The sequence below is a fragment of the Vicugna pacos genome, chromosome 1, assembly GCF_048564905.1.
Source record: "Vicugna pacos chromosome 1, VicPac4, whole genome shotgun sequence".
NCBI lineage: Eukaryota > Metazoa > Chordata > Mammalia > Artiodactyla > Camelidae > Vicugna > Vicugna pacos.
In genome coordinates, this window is record NC_132987.1 from 14,946,658 (window position 1) to 14,958,972 (window position 12,315).

The 12,315-nt window shown below is 50.9% G+C and overlaps 1 protein-coding gene across 4 annotated transcripts in view; it reads right to left on the minus strand.

Moving 5' to 3' along the window:
- The window catches only part of KY (kyphoscoliosis peptidase), a 39,208-nt gene that overhangs the window by 24,497 nt on the left and 2,396 nt on the right, over positions 1–12,315 (minus strand). For 2 of the 4 annotated variants that reach the window (XM_072940660.1, XM_072939065.1), the window contains exons 2-3: positions 11,212–11,274; positions 7,509–7,571 (exon numbers count right to left, since the gene is read on the minus strand). In XM_072940660.1, coding sequence (XP_072796761.1) covers positions 7,509–7,571; positions 11,212–11,274 — 126 coding nt within the window. The remainder of the gene's footprint in view (positions 1–7,508; positions 7,572–11,211; positions 11,275–12,315) is intronic. The other 2 variants (XM_072939595.1, XM_072940108.1) reach the window with 1 other exon arrangement.

Below are 12,315 nucleotides of genomic sequence, written 5' to 3' on the forward strand. Positions count from 1 at the left end.
GTATTGTCAAGTTGGCAATTCTCTCTACATTCATCTATAGATTTAATGCGATTTCAATCACACTCCTTGGAGGAATTTTGTAGATTGTTGATATAGGCAAGATGATTCTAAAATTTAGATGGAAAGATATAGCAACTAGAATAACAAACCAATTTTGAAAAAAAAAAGTTGGCCTCCTCCAACTGATGTAATGATAAAGCTACGGTAATTACAACAGTGTGATGTTGGCAAAGGGATACACAGCCCAATGGAGCGTAATAGAGTTAAGAAATAAACCCACACACAGGTGGAATTTTTACAGAAAAATTTTGTCTTTGTAAAAAAAATCCAATTAAAAAATGGGTAAGAGAACAGATCTATCACCAAACAAGTGATTACAGGTGCCAAATAAGAGATTACAGATGTTCAGCATGATTAGCCATCAGGAAGACTCAAATTGAAAGCAGAATGAGATATCACACTTATTAGAAGAGCAATAATAAAAAAAAATATAACTTTGGCTGATAAGGTTGTGGAGAAACTAGATCTCTCATATATGCTGGTGGGATTATAAAATGGTCCAGTCACTCTAGAAAATAGCTTGGCAGTTTCTTATTTAAAAAAACAAAACAGGCACTTAACATATAACTCTATGACTACACTCCTGGGCTTTTATACCAGAGAAATAAAAACTTATGTTTACACAAAAACATACGCACAAATGTTTACAGAAGCTCCATTCATAATCACCACAAACTGGAAACAGCTGAACGACCTTCAGTGGGTGAATGAATAAATACCTTGCAGTGCATCCATATCAGGGGTACTTCTCAACAGTACTCTTAGGAGCGATGGGAGATGAATATAAAGTATGTGCACAGGAGAATATTGAGTTGGGGGACAGAACTGCTCTGTATTCTGATTGTGGTGGTGGTGACATGAACCCGTGCCTGTGTTAAAACTCACCGAACCACACACGAGCAAATTTCATTTTACTGTATGTTAATTTAAATTAAAACAAAAATTTAAAAATACCAACCAAACAGAAAAGTCAAGGCAGAATTAAGACAACACAAAAACATGGATGATACAGAAAGATGTAAAACAGAAGGTGGCGATGCAAAGCAGGATTTTAACAATCGTGCTTTTTGCAACCTTCTTTGCTTAAGTCTTTATATGTCAGTGAGTAGTCGTATGTCATCATTTTGAATGGCTGCATAGTACTCTAAGCTATAGATGGTTTTATAATCATAATAAGCAATCTCCTGTTGTTGGATATTTAACTTTTCCCAAATGTTTTGCTGTTATAAACAATGGTGTGATGAACATTCTGATACGCATCACTTTACACACTTTTCAGATCTGTTCCTTCAAATAAATTCTTAAACATGGATCACTGAGCATGAAGATTTTTAAGATTTTTTGCTAGACACTGGCCAACTTTTCTCATGAATTGTCTTAACAGTTTATGATCCTTTCAACAGTGCAAGAGAATGCCGATTTTGCTCGTTCTTGCTGTGCTAGATTAAAAAGTTGGCCACAGTTCTTTGTAGTTCCTCCCCCAAAGAGGTCCTTTATTCCTTCCCTTGAATTTGGGCGGGCCTTAGGATGTGGTTTGGCCAGTTAGCAGATGGCAAAAGTGACTCTTTGCAAGCTCGGAGCCTTGGCCTAGAGACGGCAGTTTCCACTTTCATTCTTGGGATTCCAGTCACAACTGCCATGTGACTGCGTCCAGGCTAGTCCCCTGGAGGGTGAGAGACCACATGGAGTGGAGCAAAGCCGTCACAGGTGAGGCCACCCTAGACCAGCTGGTCTCCAGCCAACCCTCCAACTGATCACCACACATGAGCGAGCCCAGCCAAGACCCGTGATCAGCCGGGTGGGGCTCAGGCAAGAACGCCCAGCCAATCTGCAGTCTTCGTGAGCTGGGAAATGCTGATTGTCTTAAGCCACTGAGCTTTGGGGTGGTTTGTAACGTAAAAATAGATCACTAATACAATCACTGACATTTGATTTTTGTTAATCCTTTAAGGTTTTTTTTTTTTAATTCTTTTTTGGTGGAGAGGTAATTAGGTTTTTATTTATTTATTTTAATGCAGGTACTGGGGATTGAACCCAGGACTTCGTGCATGCTCTAGACTATACTCTCCCCACTAATCCTTCAAGTTTTTATCAAGGACTAATGACACCACATTGTTCTTGTGTATGTCTTTAATTTTCAGTGCACTATTTTTCACACATCTATGTGCCATTTTTAACGCTTAGTTTGTGAATCGCCTATTTCCCTATTGACGCATTATTGCTTTCCTTATTGATTTTGTAAGAGCCCTTCTTATAAACCCTTTGCCTGCTAAAAGTGCTTTCACAGAATAACAGTACTTTCTCATAAACTTGCTCTGCATGCCAAAGAGAATGGCATTCTCAAACAAGTTCAGAAAATACAATGTGGCCTCCAAAGGGATTACTCTGAAGGGGTTAACATTCACTTTGGTGCAGTTTCTAGCATACTCACTGTCAAAGAAAGTCAGCCCATGACTTGATAATGAAGATCGTAAGCATTTCAGCATTAAAAGCATCATTTAGCTCTGGTCGTAGGATCAGGCGCCCTGGCCATCGGCACAAATGCTGCCTGTGCCTTCCCGTGATGCCCTAGGCGTGAGACTGCGCGCCTCTGCCTTTCCACCTTCCCCACCTGAAACACTCTGGGGCATTTTTCGAAGCGGGTGCCCAGCTGTATTTGGGTGCTAGATGCCTTGTGAAAAAAGGGTTTGAGAAACACGCCCACTTCCTTCTCTTTTGTAGGTCGCAATGCACAATGCTCTGAGAAGTCCTGCAGCAAAGGAATCGGCTTAACCCAGGACCATTTTGTCAAACAGAATCTGGGAGACACTGGGCTGGAACAACGTCCAGAAGTGGAGAGAAGCTGTGAAACTGAACCAACCGCCTGTTGGTTTAGGGCTCAACCACAAACCTCTTCTGCGAACGTCTCCTAATGTCCAAGGACTTCCTACCGCTCCCAATTCAGGTCCGTCTCTTTGTTAAAGAAGGAGTGAGCCAAAACCCAAAATACTCTTTCAGCCCCTCCGAGGTCGGCACTGAGGTAGCCTCACACGTGGAACGCAGATCGGCTGGAATCTCCACTCACCATCAGTTCGCACCCTTCTCTCTCCCCCCTCACAGGGACAGGGGCTGACATCCAACGTCCCCCTGAGGCCCACCCCCGGCTCTGTCCCAAACTGCTGCTACTGCTCATCACCCCCCAAAGGACCACGAAGCTCCCCGCCTCTCTGATGGGTGTGCGGCTGTGACTTCTACTCGCACTCACAAGTGTGTAAGAGCGCTTCCGGGAGGATTCTCTGCTCCCGGATGGGCCCGGGCCTGGTTCACGGTGCAGCCCTGTGCTTCCTAAAGGTGTGGAGTGGTAAGACTTTGCTGACTGTGACATTCCTGTATCAAATAAAACTCTTAATTTAAGGGAAAAAATCAATTTGCCCCGTCTCCAGTGATAGAGTGAAGCGTCATTTGGAGCAAAATTTAAACTAAGATCTAAACTTTAAATACAATCAGATACCATTACACTCATCCAAGTCAGGACCAAACCCAAAGGACGCCCCTCCTGGGATTTCGGGTCACCCGGCTGGCTCCCTCAACTTGTTCTACAAGTTGTCACCCAAACATTTCCTGAAGCTGTAGCTTTGGCTGTCTCAGCACAAGTGTGTTAGCAATTATTTTCTGCTGCACCTAAGAAGTGGTTCCAGGCCCCTTTCCCAGATGCTGCGGGCTCTGCTTCCTGCTCTTACCCTCAGGGATGTGAAGATGCTGTGGGCAAGCCCAGGCACGTCTGGTGCGCTGCCCTGGGCCTGCCTGCTACCCAGTCAGGAGAGTTCTCCCACCCGACAGCTTCTCCAGGTCTCTGTGGGTTCGAAGCAGGCTCTGTTTAAAGGCCTAATTTACTCAGAATTCCTAATGCAAAGATGGCAAACAGATTTCATGTTGTTCATTAACTCTGACTGATTGGAAGTGGCTGCCTGGAGCGCTTATCAATTAGCAAAGACCGTCAGGGGTGTGTGTGTGTGCGTGTGTGTGTGTATGAATGTGAGTGAGTGTGCATACACGCGTGGGTGTATACGTGGTGGGGTGCTGCGGGATTCACATCAGATATTTGTCATCATTGACTTAAGGGGTTCCTTAACTCTCTCCGTAACCAGCTGCCACACTTACAATTTGGATTCTCTGGCTCTGGAACATTTTCCTGCAGGAGCTGAGAGTCAGAAAACCTCAGCTAAAGCATTTGTAACTTCTGAAAAAGCAACCCTGAAACAGCCCCTGGCTAGGTATTCAACAGAGGTTTCTCTGTGTTGTGGCTTCTGCCCGGAGTGTGGTGGGCAGTTCTAGTGAAGGGAGTGTGAGCTCTGATGTCCCGGGACAGCAAGCTGGATGATGACAGGGGACAGTCCAGCTCCGCAGGCCCCCTAATGGGTACTGCCAGACGCCACGTGGAAGCTCCATTCAGCACCTCTCCTGACGGGATGACAGCAAGCGTGGCCGAGCCCAGGACCGGGACCGCTGGGCCATGTCTCCTGAAGCCCTGACTGACCCCGGCTTTCACTGGGCTCTTGAAAACTCAGGGCCACTTACGATTCCTTCTGCAGAATGGAGCTCGACCGGGATGTCCCAGGTCTGGAAACATGATAGCTTGCCCCGAGCACACACATGATCAAAGGAGGCGCAGAGTGTCTGCTCGGGGATAAGGGAGGATGACCTGAAGGCATGCAGGCCCCAGCAGAAATCTGACTCCTCCAGAATAACGTTTGGGGCCTGAAGTCACCGGGGCTCCTCTCGTTCTGTGCATACACCCATTACAGGTTAAACTTCTGAAGCTCTCCTCCTGCGTGAAGATCCAAGATGCCAGTGATCTTTTTATCACCTGTTGCATAAAGTTTACCCCACCCGGTGTCCCTCTGCTGGACGCTTTTCCCCAGATGTCGCATGACCTGCTCCTTCACCACCTCCCTTACTCAAATGTCACCTCCTCAAGGAGGCCTTTCTCAACCACTCTATTTTAAATTGTCCCTGTGGTAGGCTGCATAATGGCCCTTAAAGATATCCATGTCCTAATTCTAGGAACCTGTGAATGTTACCTTATATAGCAAAGGGGACTCTGCAGATATGATTACATTAAGGGTCTCGAGATGGGAAGGTTATCCTGGGTTATCTGGGTGGGCCCAGTGTAAGCACCAGGATGCCTATAAAATGTGGAGACTTAACCACTTGTACGGGGAGAAGGCAATTTGATGATGGAGGCAGAGATTGGAGTGACACAGCAACAAGTGAGAAGTGCCAGAATCTTCTAGAAGCTGGCAGAGTCGAGGAAAAGAGTCTCACCTAGCACCTCCAAAAGGAACCTGCCTGCCACCCGAGAGACTGATTAGCCCAGCGTGATGGATTTGGGACTAGTAGTCTCCGAATTGTTAAAGAGAATAAATTTCTTAAGCCACCAAGTTTGGGATAATATGTTACAGCAGCCAGGGGAAACTGATACGCACCCGTGGGCACCTTTCACCTGCTTCTTGCTTTACCTTCTCCCCTGGCCTTATCTGACTCCTTGCATTTTTATTGTTAGGATCGTCAGTCACCCTCACGTGGGGGTCAGCTCCACTGGGACGGGCACCTTTGTCTGTTGTGTTCTCTGATGCTCCCCAGTGCCGGCATTTGGAGATGCTTTTTGTGGAAGGAATGGGTCAGTGTTAGTGTGGACTCCAGCTCAGCCCCAGAGCGGGGCAGCCTCTCCCTCACTTCGGTCTAGGCTCCCAGCAGGTCTTACTGCTGGGCCCATCCCATCCTGACCTACAGAGGACGCTGTCTTACTTGTAGCATGCCAAAGCCACTCTCTTCTGACCCTCTGGAAGCCTCGGACGCTGGGAGGTGGCATGTGAGTGGCCCACAAAAGCCAGGCGGGGCTCTTATGACTGGCAGGCCCCATCCCAGCCTTGTCCCACCCCGCAGGTCTGACAGTGGCCCCTTGCTCGGGGACCACAGCAGCCACATCTTAGCTTTCTCCTCTGTCAACAGGGGTAACACATGACCCCATCCAGGGGTGTGGCCAGAACTAAGGGAGATCATTGGTTGCCAAGCCATCCTCCCTTTAGTTAGGTATTGCTTACTTTTGTTTTGGGGAGAGCTGAGTGCTGCGAGTCCATTTCAGAGAAGGGGCCCTGGCCTGTTCTTGTGGTGCTCAGGGCAGTAGCAGGTCGCGGTGGCCCACTGAGTGGGCCCCAGGGTTTGTCCTGGAGCCGTACTCCCAGGAATTCTGCCCTAAAAGGATACTGACCCAGATTGCAAGGAGAGCTGGCCACCTCCTGCTGGGATCTTGAACACACAGGCCAGTCCTCATGACCTGCTGGTACCTCTCCTTGGGGATGCGGGGCTAGCCAGTGTTTCACAGAGCAATGCCCCCAGAGGATCAGGATGCTCCAGGCCTCCTCCTTCACACTGCACCCTGGACATACCCCTTACAGGTTAGGGTGTCAGTGCTGAGAGCCACATGGTGAAACCTTAGGGCCGAGTCTAGGCGAGCTCTCAGACACCCGGCCCTGAGTCTTTCATGCAGAGCAGAAGACCAAGGTGAGGGGTGGGGTCTGGTTAGGGGTGGTGTCGAGGGCAGTGGGGGGGGGTGGGGGGGTCTCCAACCTGGTCTCTCCTCCAGCTGTAGCTGTGGAGTCATCCTGTTTTTAGCCCATCATGCTCTCAGATACAGTCAACTGCAGAGTCAGCACACGGATGGCCTTGCCTGTCCTTCCAGAGCCCCCAGGACCCATCCCGGCAAAGCGAGGATTCCCAAGGAAGGGCCGCTCACTCGCCCTCGCTGAGTTATGCTTGTCCCCGGAGGGAAGGCTCTGAAGACTAGTCTTAGGAGGAGAGGCCAGGGAACAGCTGGGACTCAGGAGGGACGGCTTGGACCTGGTGTGCCGGCAGGGGGAGGCCAGATTGCAGGGCGGCTGCGGAAGCAGGAGCCGTGTGAAGGGTAACAGCTGAGGCCCTGGTGGTGGTTGGGGGTGGGAGGGGGGTCACATTATTCCAGCTCTCACTCTTGCTGGCCATGTGATCTTGGACAAAAGACCACCTTTCTCAGCCTCAGTTTACTCAAATGAAGATAGCATGAGTACCAATCAAATGTGCCTGTTGTGAAACTTAATTCACAGGAGAATGATCAAGTACAAGGCCTGGCAGGGTGCCCAGTGTGAGGTTAGCACTCAGGAAATGTTAGGTACAGTGATGACAACTGGGTGATGATGATGACAGCAGGGGATTCTGTGGCCCGAAGGCTTCATTTCTCTCTCCCATGACACATGCAGCCTCTTACTGTTCCCCATGGGATGCGGGGAGAGGGGAAGGGGCGTCCACATCAATCCACAGGGCAGAGAGGACCCTGCTCCCCACAGTCTGCACTCTGCAGCTGCTGTCTGTGGTGGGGGCATCAGATCCAGGCACGCAGGAGCGGGATGAGAGGTCACAGGTGGTGACCTTACCTTGGCTGTCGTAGGACGTGATGACCTGGGTCTGCTGGGGGTGCTGTTTTTCCACCAGGTTTCCTATTTAAAGAAGACAGAGGGACCAGCAGTGACCACTGAGCCCACGTGAGGTAGAATCTTCTCCGAGAAGCATAGAAAGCTGGCGGGGGCCCGGCTCATTCCAGGTCTGGTCTAAACCTGTGTGAATCAGCAGTGTTGCACATCTGAATGCAGAGCCAGGTGACCGTGAGTGGTGCACACACACCCTCCTGCTCTCAGCAGGGGCCACAAGAGGCCGGGTTTCTTCTCAAGAAGCTGCAGATGGCTCCCATGGGCTAAGTGACCACAAGTCCCAACTTCGGCGTCACCAGGCAGTTCCCACAGGGCAAAGGGAAGCCTCACCGGTTTCCACAGCTTTCCGTGGAGCAGCCTGGGAAGTTCTTATCCCGATTTCAGGCCCACAGCTTGGATTGGTTAACTTTTTAAGGGTGGGTGGGTCAGATCTGAGACTTGAATGCAAGTCTCCTGCCTCCAGCTCAGCCTCCTGCCTCCCTGTGAGAAGAACAAGAGGGTGGGGCCACTCGCCTCCTACTCCAGCCTAGGAGTTGGGGTGCTTGCAGGTTCCTTCAGTTTCACAAGCACCTGCAGGACACCCACCACGCGAACGGTCTCTCCACACACAGGGAACATTCATGTCCCCGACACACAGAGCCGCCTCAGAGCTGAGTGAAGTCAGGCTGCTGTAGAAAGATGCCCAGTTCCTGCCGTGGGCCATGGAGGGGGAACCCTTAGGCGTATCTGCCCCTCCCATGGGAAGCACTGCCTGTATCTCTCCCTTCACAGCCGCTGTGGTGGCCTGGTCTTACTGAGGCTGCCATTGACCCTCTGCTTCAGAGGAGTAGGGGGTGGCCCTGGGAAGGGCCCGAGTTACGGCAGTAGGAGGTCTCCCCGCCACCACCACCCTGGCCCCTGCCAGGCTGCAGAAAGGCCATTGGCCTGCCACTGGAAGTGACCACTGGGACCAGTGCCCGAGCCTGGTGCAAGCAGGCCGCTGGGGCGCTGGCCTGACCTGGTTCCATTCACATGACGTCCCTAGTGTACCCAACCAGATCTGCCACTCAGCATTTCCCACGCCTGGGCCAGGCAGAGGCCAGTCAAGGTGGGTTCATTCAGCTGGACTGAACCTGCGATCCATCTGGCAGGGTCTTTGCCCTGGAGAAGCCCGCCTGCTCCAGCAGGCCCCTCCCCTCCGCCCCTCCGGGGCTGAAGTAGGTCGTTCGGCTGAGGGCCAGGACCACTGTGGGTGCTGACCCAGGGTGATGCAGTGTGCTGGGCTGCAACCCCAGGCCAGACCCAGGCGAGGACAGGGAGACCGCCTCCTGCGAGCACAGCTGGCCGATGGAGGAAATAAGATCTGGGAAGGGAATCCTCAAGGAGGCTGATTGGCTGGCATGGCTGCTGTGGGGTATTTATAGTCAGGGCTGCACAACTGATTTCCCTGTAGCTGTGGGGCGTTAGTCCCTGTGCTGCTAGGCAGACTTCGGCCAGGACCAAGGAAAGCAGCCAATCACAGCAGGGGAAGCCCGTTGCCGGGGAAGTTGGTGGCTCAGCCCAAACACCTGCTGCTTGGAAAAGTTTGGAGCAGTCAGGCTCCCCCTCACCCCGCGCCGCCAATGCCCCAGCCCAAGGAGCGCGTGGGGCAGCAAGAGGGGGAACATGTGCCCTTTTGGACCAACCCCACGTTCAGCCACATTTGTGCACACTCCACCAAGCATAAGCCATCAGCTGCTTCCTTTTCAGATGAAAGCCATCCAGTTTCCAGGGCTGGGCAGCCTGCTGGTTACCAGGGCTAGGTGCCTTGCACATCAGCAAGGCAAGTGCGTATTCTGGACCTCACCGTCGGAAAACACAGAAAGAAGCTGTAACTTTCATTTCTGCCTGCATTCAAGCATGGCACTTGAAAAAATATACACATTTTACTTGAAGTAATTTTAAAATTACATATGCTGGTGGAGTGGTGGAACCATCATCTTTTCCAGGGTGAAGTCTTCTGGGGGATCTCTTTCCAGCCCTGCATTTACCCGAAACTCTCAGTTCTAGGGTGGTTTTTGCAAGAATTACTTTAATCATTGTCTTCATCGGCGGGCACACTGTACTAAGACCCACTTCATGTCTTTAAGAAGAGTCTTGTAAGTCTGGTAACAGTTACTGTGTCCCTTTGTGTTTTGTTATATTTTTCCACTAACTTTCCCCCAAATCAGGAACCCTGAAGATGGTAAAAAAAAAAAAAAAAAAAAAGAAGAGGATGAATTCAGTATCTTTTTGATCCTCTCCTGATGCGACAACATGCCCGAGAAGCCACAAGATGAATTTCAGACAGCTCAGGCAAGGTAAGAGCTGCAACAGATGAAGATGCTGTGCTTCTTCCCCCCGCTGGGCCCATGTGCCCTCACCCCACCCGCGCATTGTCTGGAGGTCTGATTCTTATTGTAAATCTCATGAGCCCACAGCATAGATTCGCTAACACTGATGTCTGCTTCCATAGAGCTAGAGCTGGTGCATCTCCCATCAGATGGCCCCGGTAGCAGGGTTAAGGAGGCCATCCCACCCACACGTGCACATCAGCCAGGACATTGAGGGGTGGTCCCTGAGGGCAGGGGTGTCTTGGGGATATCACCTCCACGCACAGCAAGGGGGACACGGGCAAGCTCTTCACCTCCAGGGTGCTGAGGCTCCGCTGCGGTGAATGGCCTTATGAGCGATCATTCTAACAGGGCCCCAGGAGGGCAGGCATTCCTGACTGTCCTGTTCATTGTTTCACTTACAACAATTAGAACTCCTCTTGCCATGAGTGAGCACTGTAAGGAGGGAATGAATGAACAAATTTACTCTTAGAAGTTCATCCTTCCCCTTTATTACTGTCAGAAGGATGGCAGAGCATGGCAACTGAGGTCCTGTCTTCCATTTGTGCAGGGTCACACTAGCATTGATGAGTCAGTCATCTGATCCGGGGGCTCACACAGCCAGGGTCCCATCGGGGCTCTGGGAGTGGAGATCTGATTGCTGCTAGAATTCCCACATGCCCACAGTGCAGTTCCACAGTGTTCATTCCTGGAGGTTGGGCTTATGACTCTTAGAAAGGCACAGAATAAGGCCCAGTGTATCGGTCCAGGCACAGCACTGCCAGAGAAATCCTGGCCCTGCAGGACGACTGAAGCCTGGCACCAAAAAGAAGAGGCTTTGGAAGCTGATTTCCCTCAGATCTTATTGTATTCTGGGTCCCAGGCCAGGAGTCACAGAACCCTTGACTGGCATTTCCCTAGGCCTTGAGTAACACTACCCAAGGCAGGCCGCCATCTTCACAAAATTTTCAAAAGACGGATGACCTGAGAAGCCCCATCTCTCTTGGGAACACATCCAAACCCCGCCATCCCAAATGACTCCAGGTTCTCCCTGATAGCCAGCAAACATGTGGATGCTCAGGTTTACAGCATTCACCCCCGCAATAGCCTCCAGGAAACAGGGGGACCCGACGCCAAGGAAAACCTGCCATGGTCACAGTGACCCCAGAGACCTGGTTGAGTCCTGAGCAGCCACTGCCTCAGTGGTTAGATGTCTAAACCAGTCTCCAGACAAGTGAAACCCAATGCACACAGGCATTTTTCAATATGTTGAATTCCAGAGATCGAAAAGAAAATAAAATGAAAACAAGAGAATTTACCATGCAGGTCACTGCCTTCCAATTTCTGCCATCTCCGGATTCCGTTTCCGACGACTTGGAGTCCTGTGAAGTAACAAGGACCAGCGTGAGGCTCTGCAGTAGAGAGACCCAGGCCAGGTGCACCAGTTGCAAACAGCTCTGGGTCAAAGTGTGGCTGGTGGAACTTGGCTCTTCAGGGATCTGAGGGAGGTGGCCAATGAGACCCACTTGGAGGAATGAATGCCATCCTCACATTTAAAACATTTACAACATCACCACGGGAGTTTTCAAGGGTGGCGGGCTGGTGACCAGGATCATCTAGGGAGAATTTTCACAATAGAGATGGCCTTTTGCCACTCCCACATCTCCACTGCACGGATGTGGAACTATTATTATGAAGACATTTGCCATTCATTTTGCCTGCCTACTTCTGTACGTGGTGAATCTTCCACTTACAGAGTCTTGATGGGGAGTGGCGGGTGGGCACAGACAGCCCATCCCTATGGGAACAGAAAGTTACTGTTGCCTGCTCTCCCAGCCTCCCTTGCAGCTTGAGCAGGGACCTGTGTGGCCACGGAAAGGCAGTCAGAGGCACCTGTGTCCCATTCCGTCCTGGGACATTGTGAGGGAACAGGGAAGGAGATGGAAGCACGTCCTCTCTCTCTCTCTCTCCCTCTCTCTCTGGCAGCGGCTAGAAGTGGTAGCTGCAAGGTCGAGTTCCTGGCGCAGAACTGGCATATGTCCTGGCAAGGCAAGCAGCTGCAATAAAATCAAGTTTCTGGCGCAGAAGGAGCATCCAGTGCTCCTTGGTGGCAGCGGAGGCTTCCTCACCAGACCAGCGCTGCTGTGCAGCTTATGGCCCCGTTCCTGGAAGCCCGGCCTGCAAGTTGCTTCTCCAGCCTTTTCCACGGCTCTGAACCCCCCAGTCTTTTCTCGACACCCTGCTTTTCTGCAGAGCCCTAAGCCATCAGTGTCTGGACTTACTGCTCGGAACCCTCCCTGATACACCCGGGGAGTGGAGTGCACACATCCCATCAACTTTGAGGAAAAACCTAAGACATCAAAGCTCTTTCAGACCTGGCATGGGCAGCTCAAGGCTACCTTCTCCACGGCCAGGGGAATACA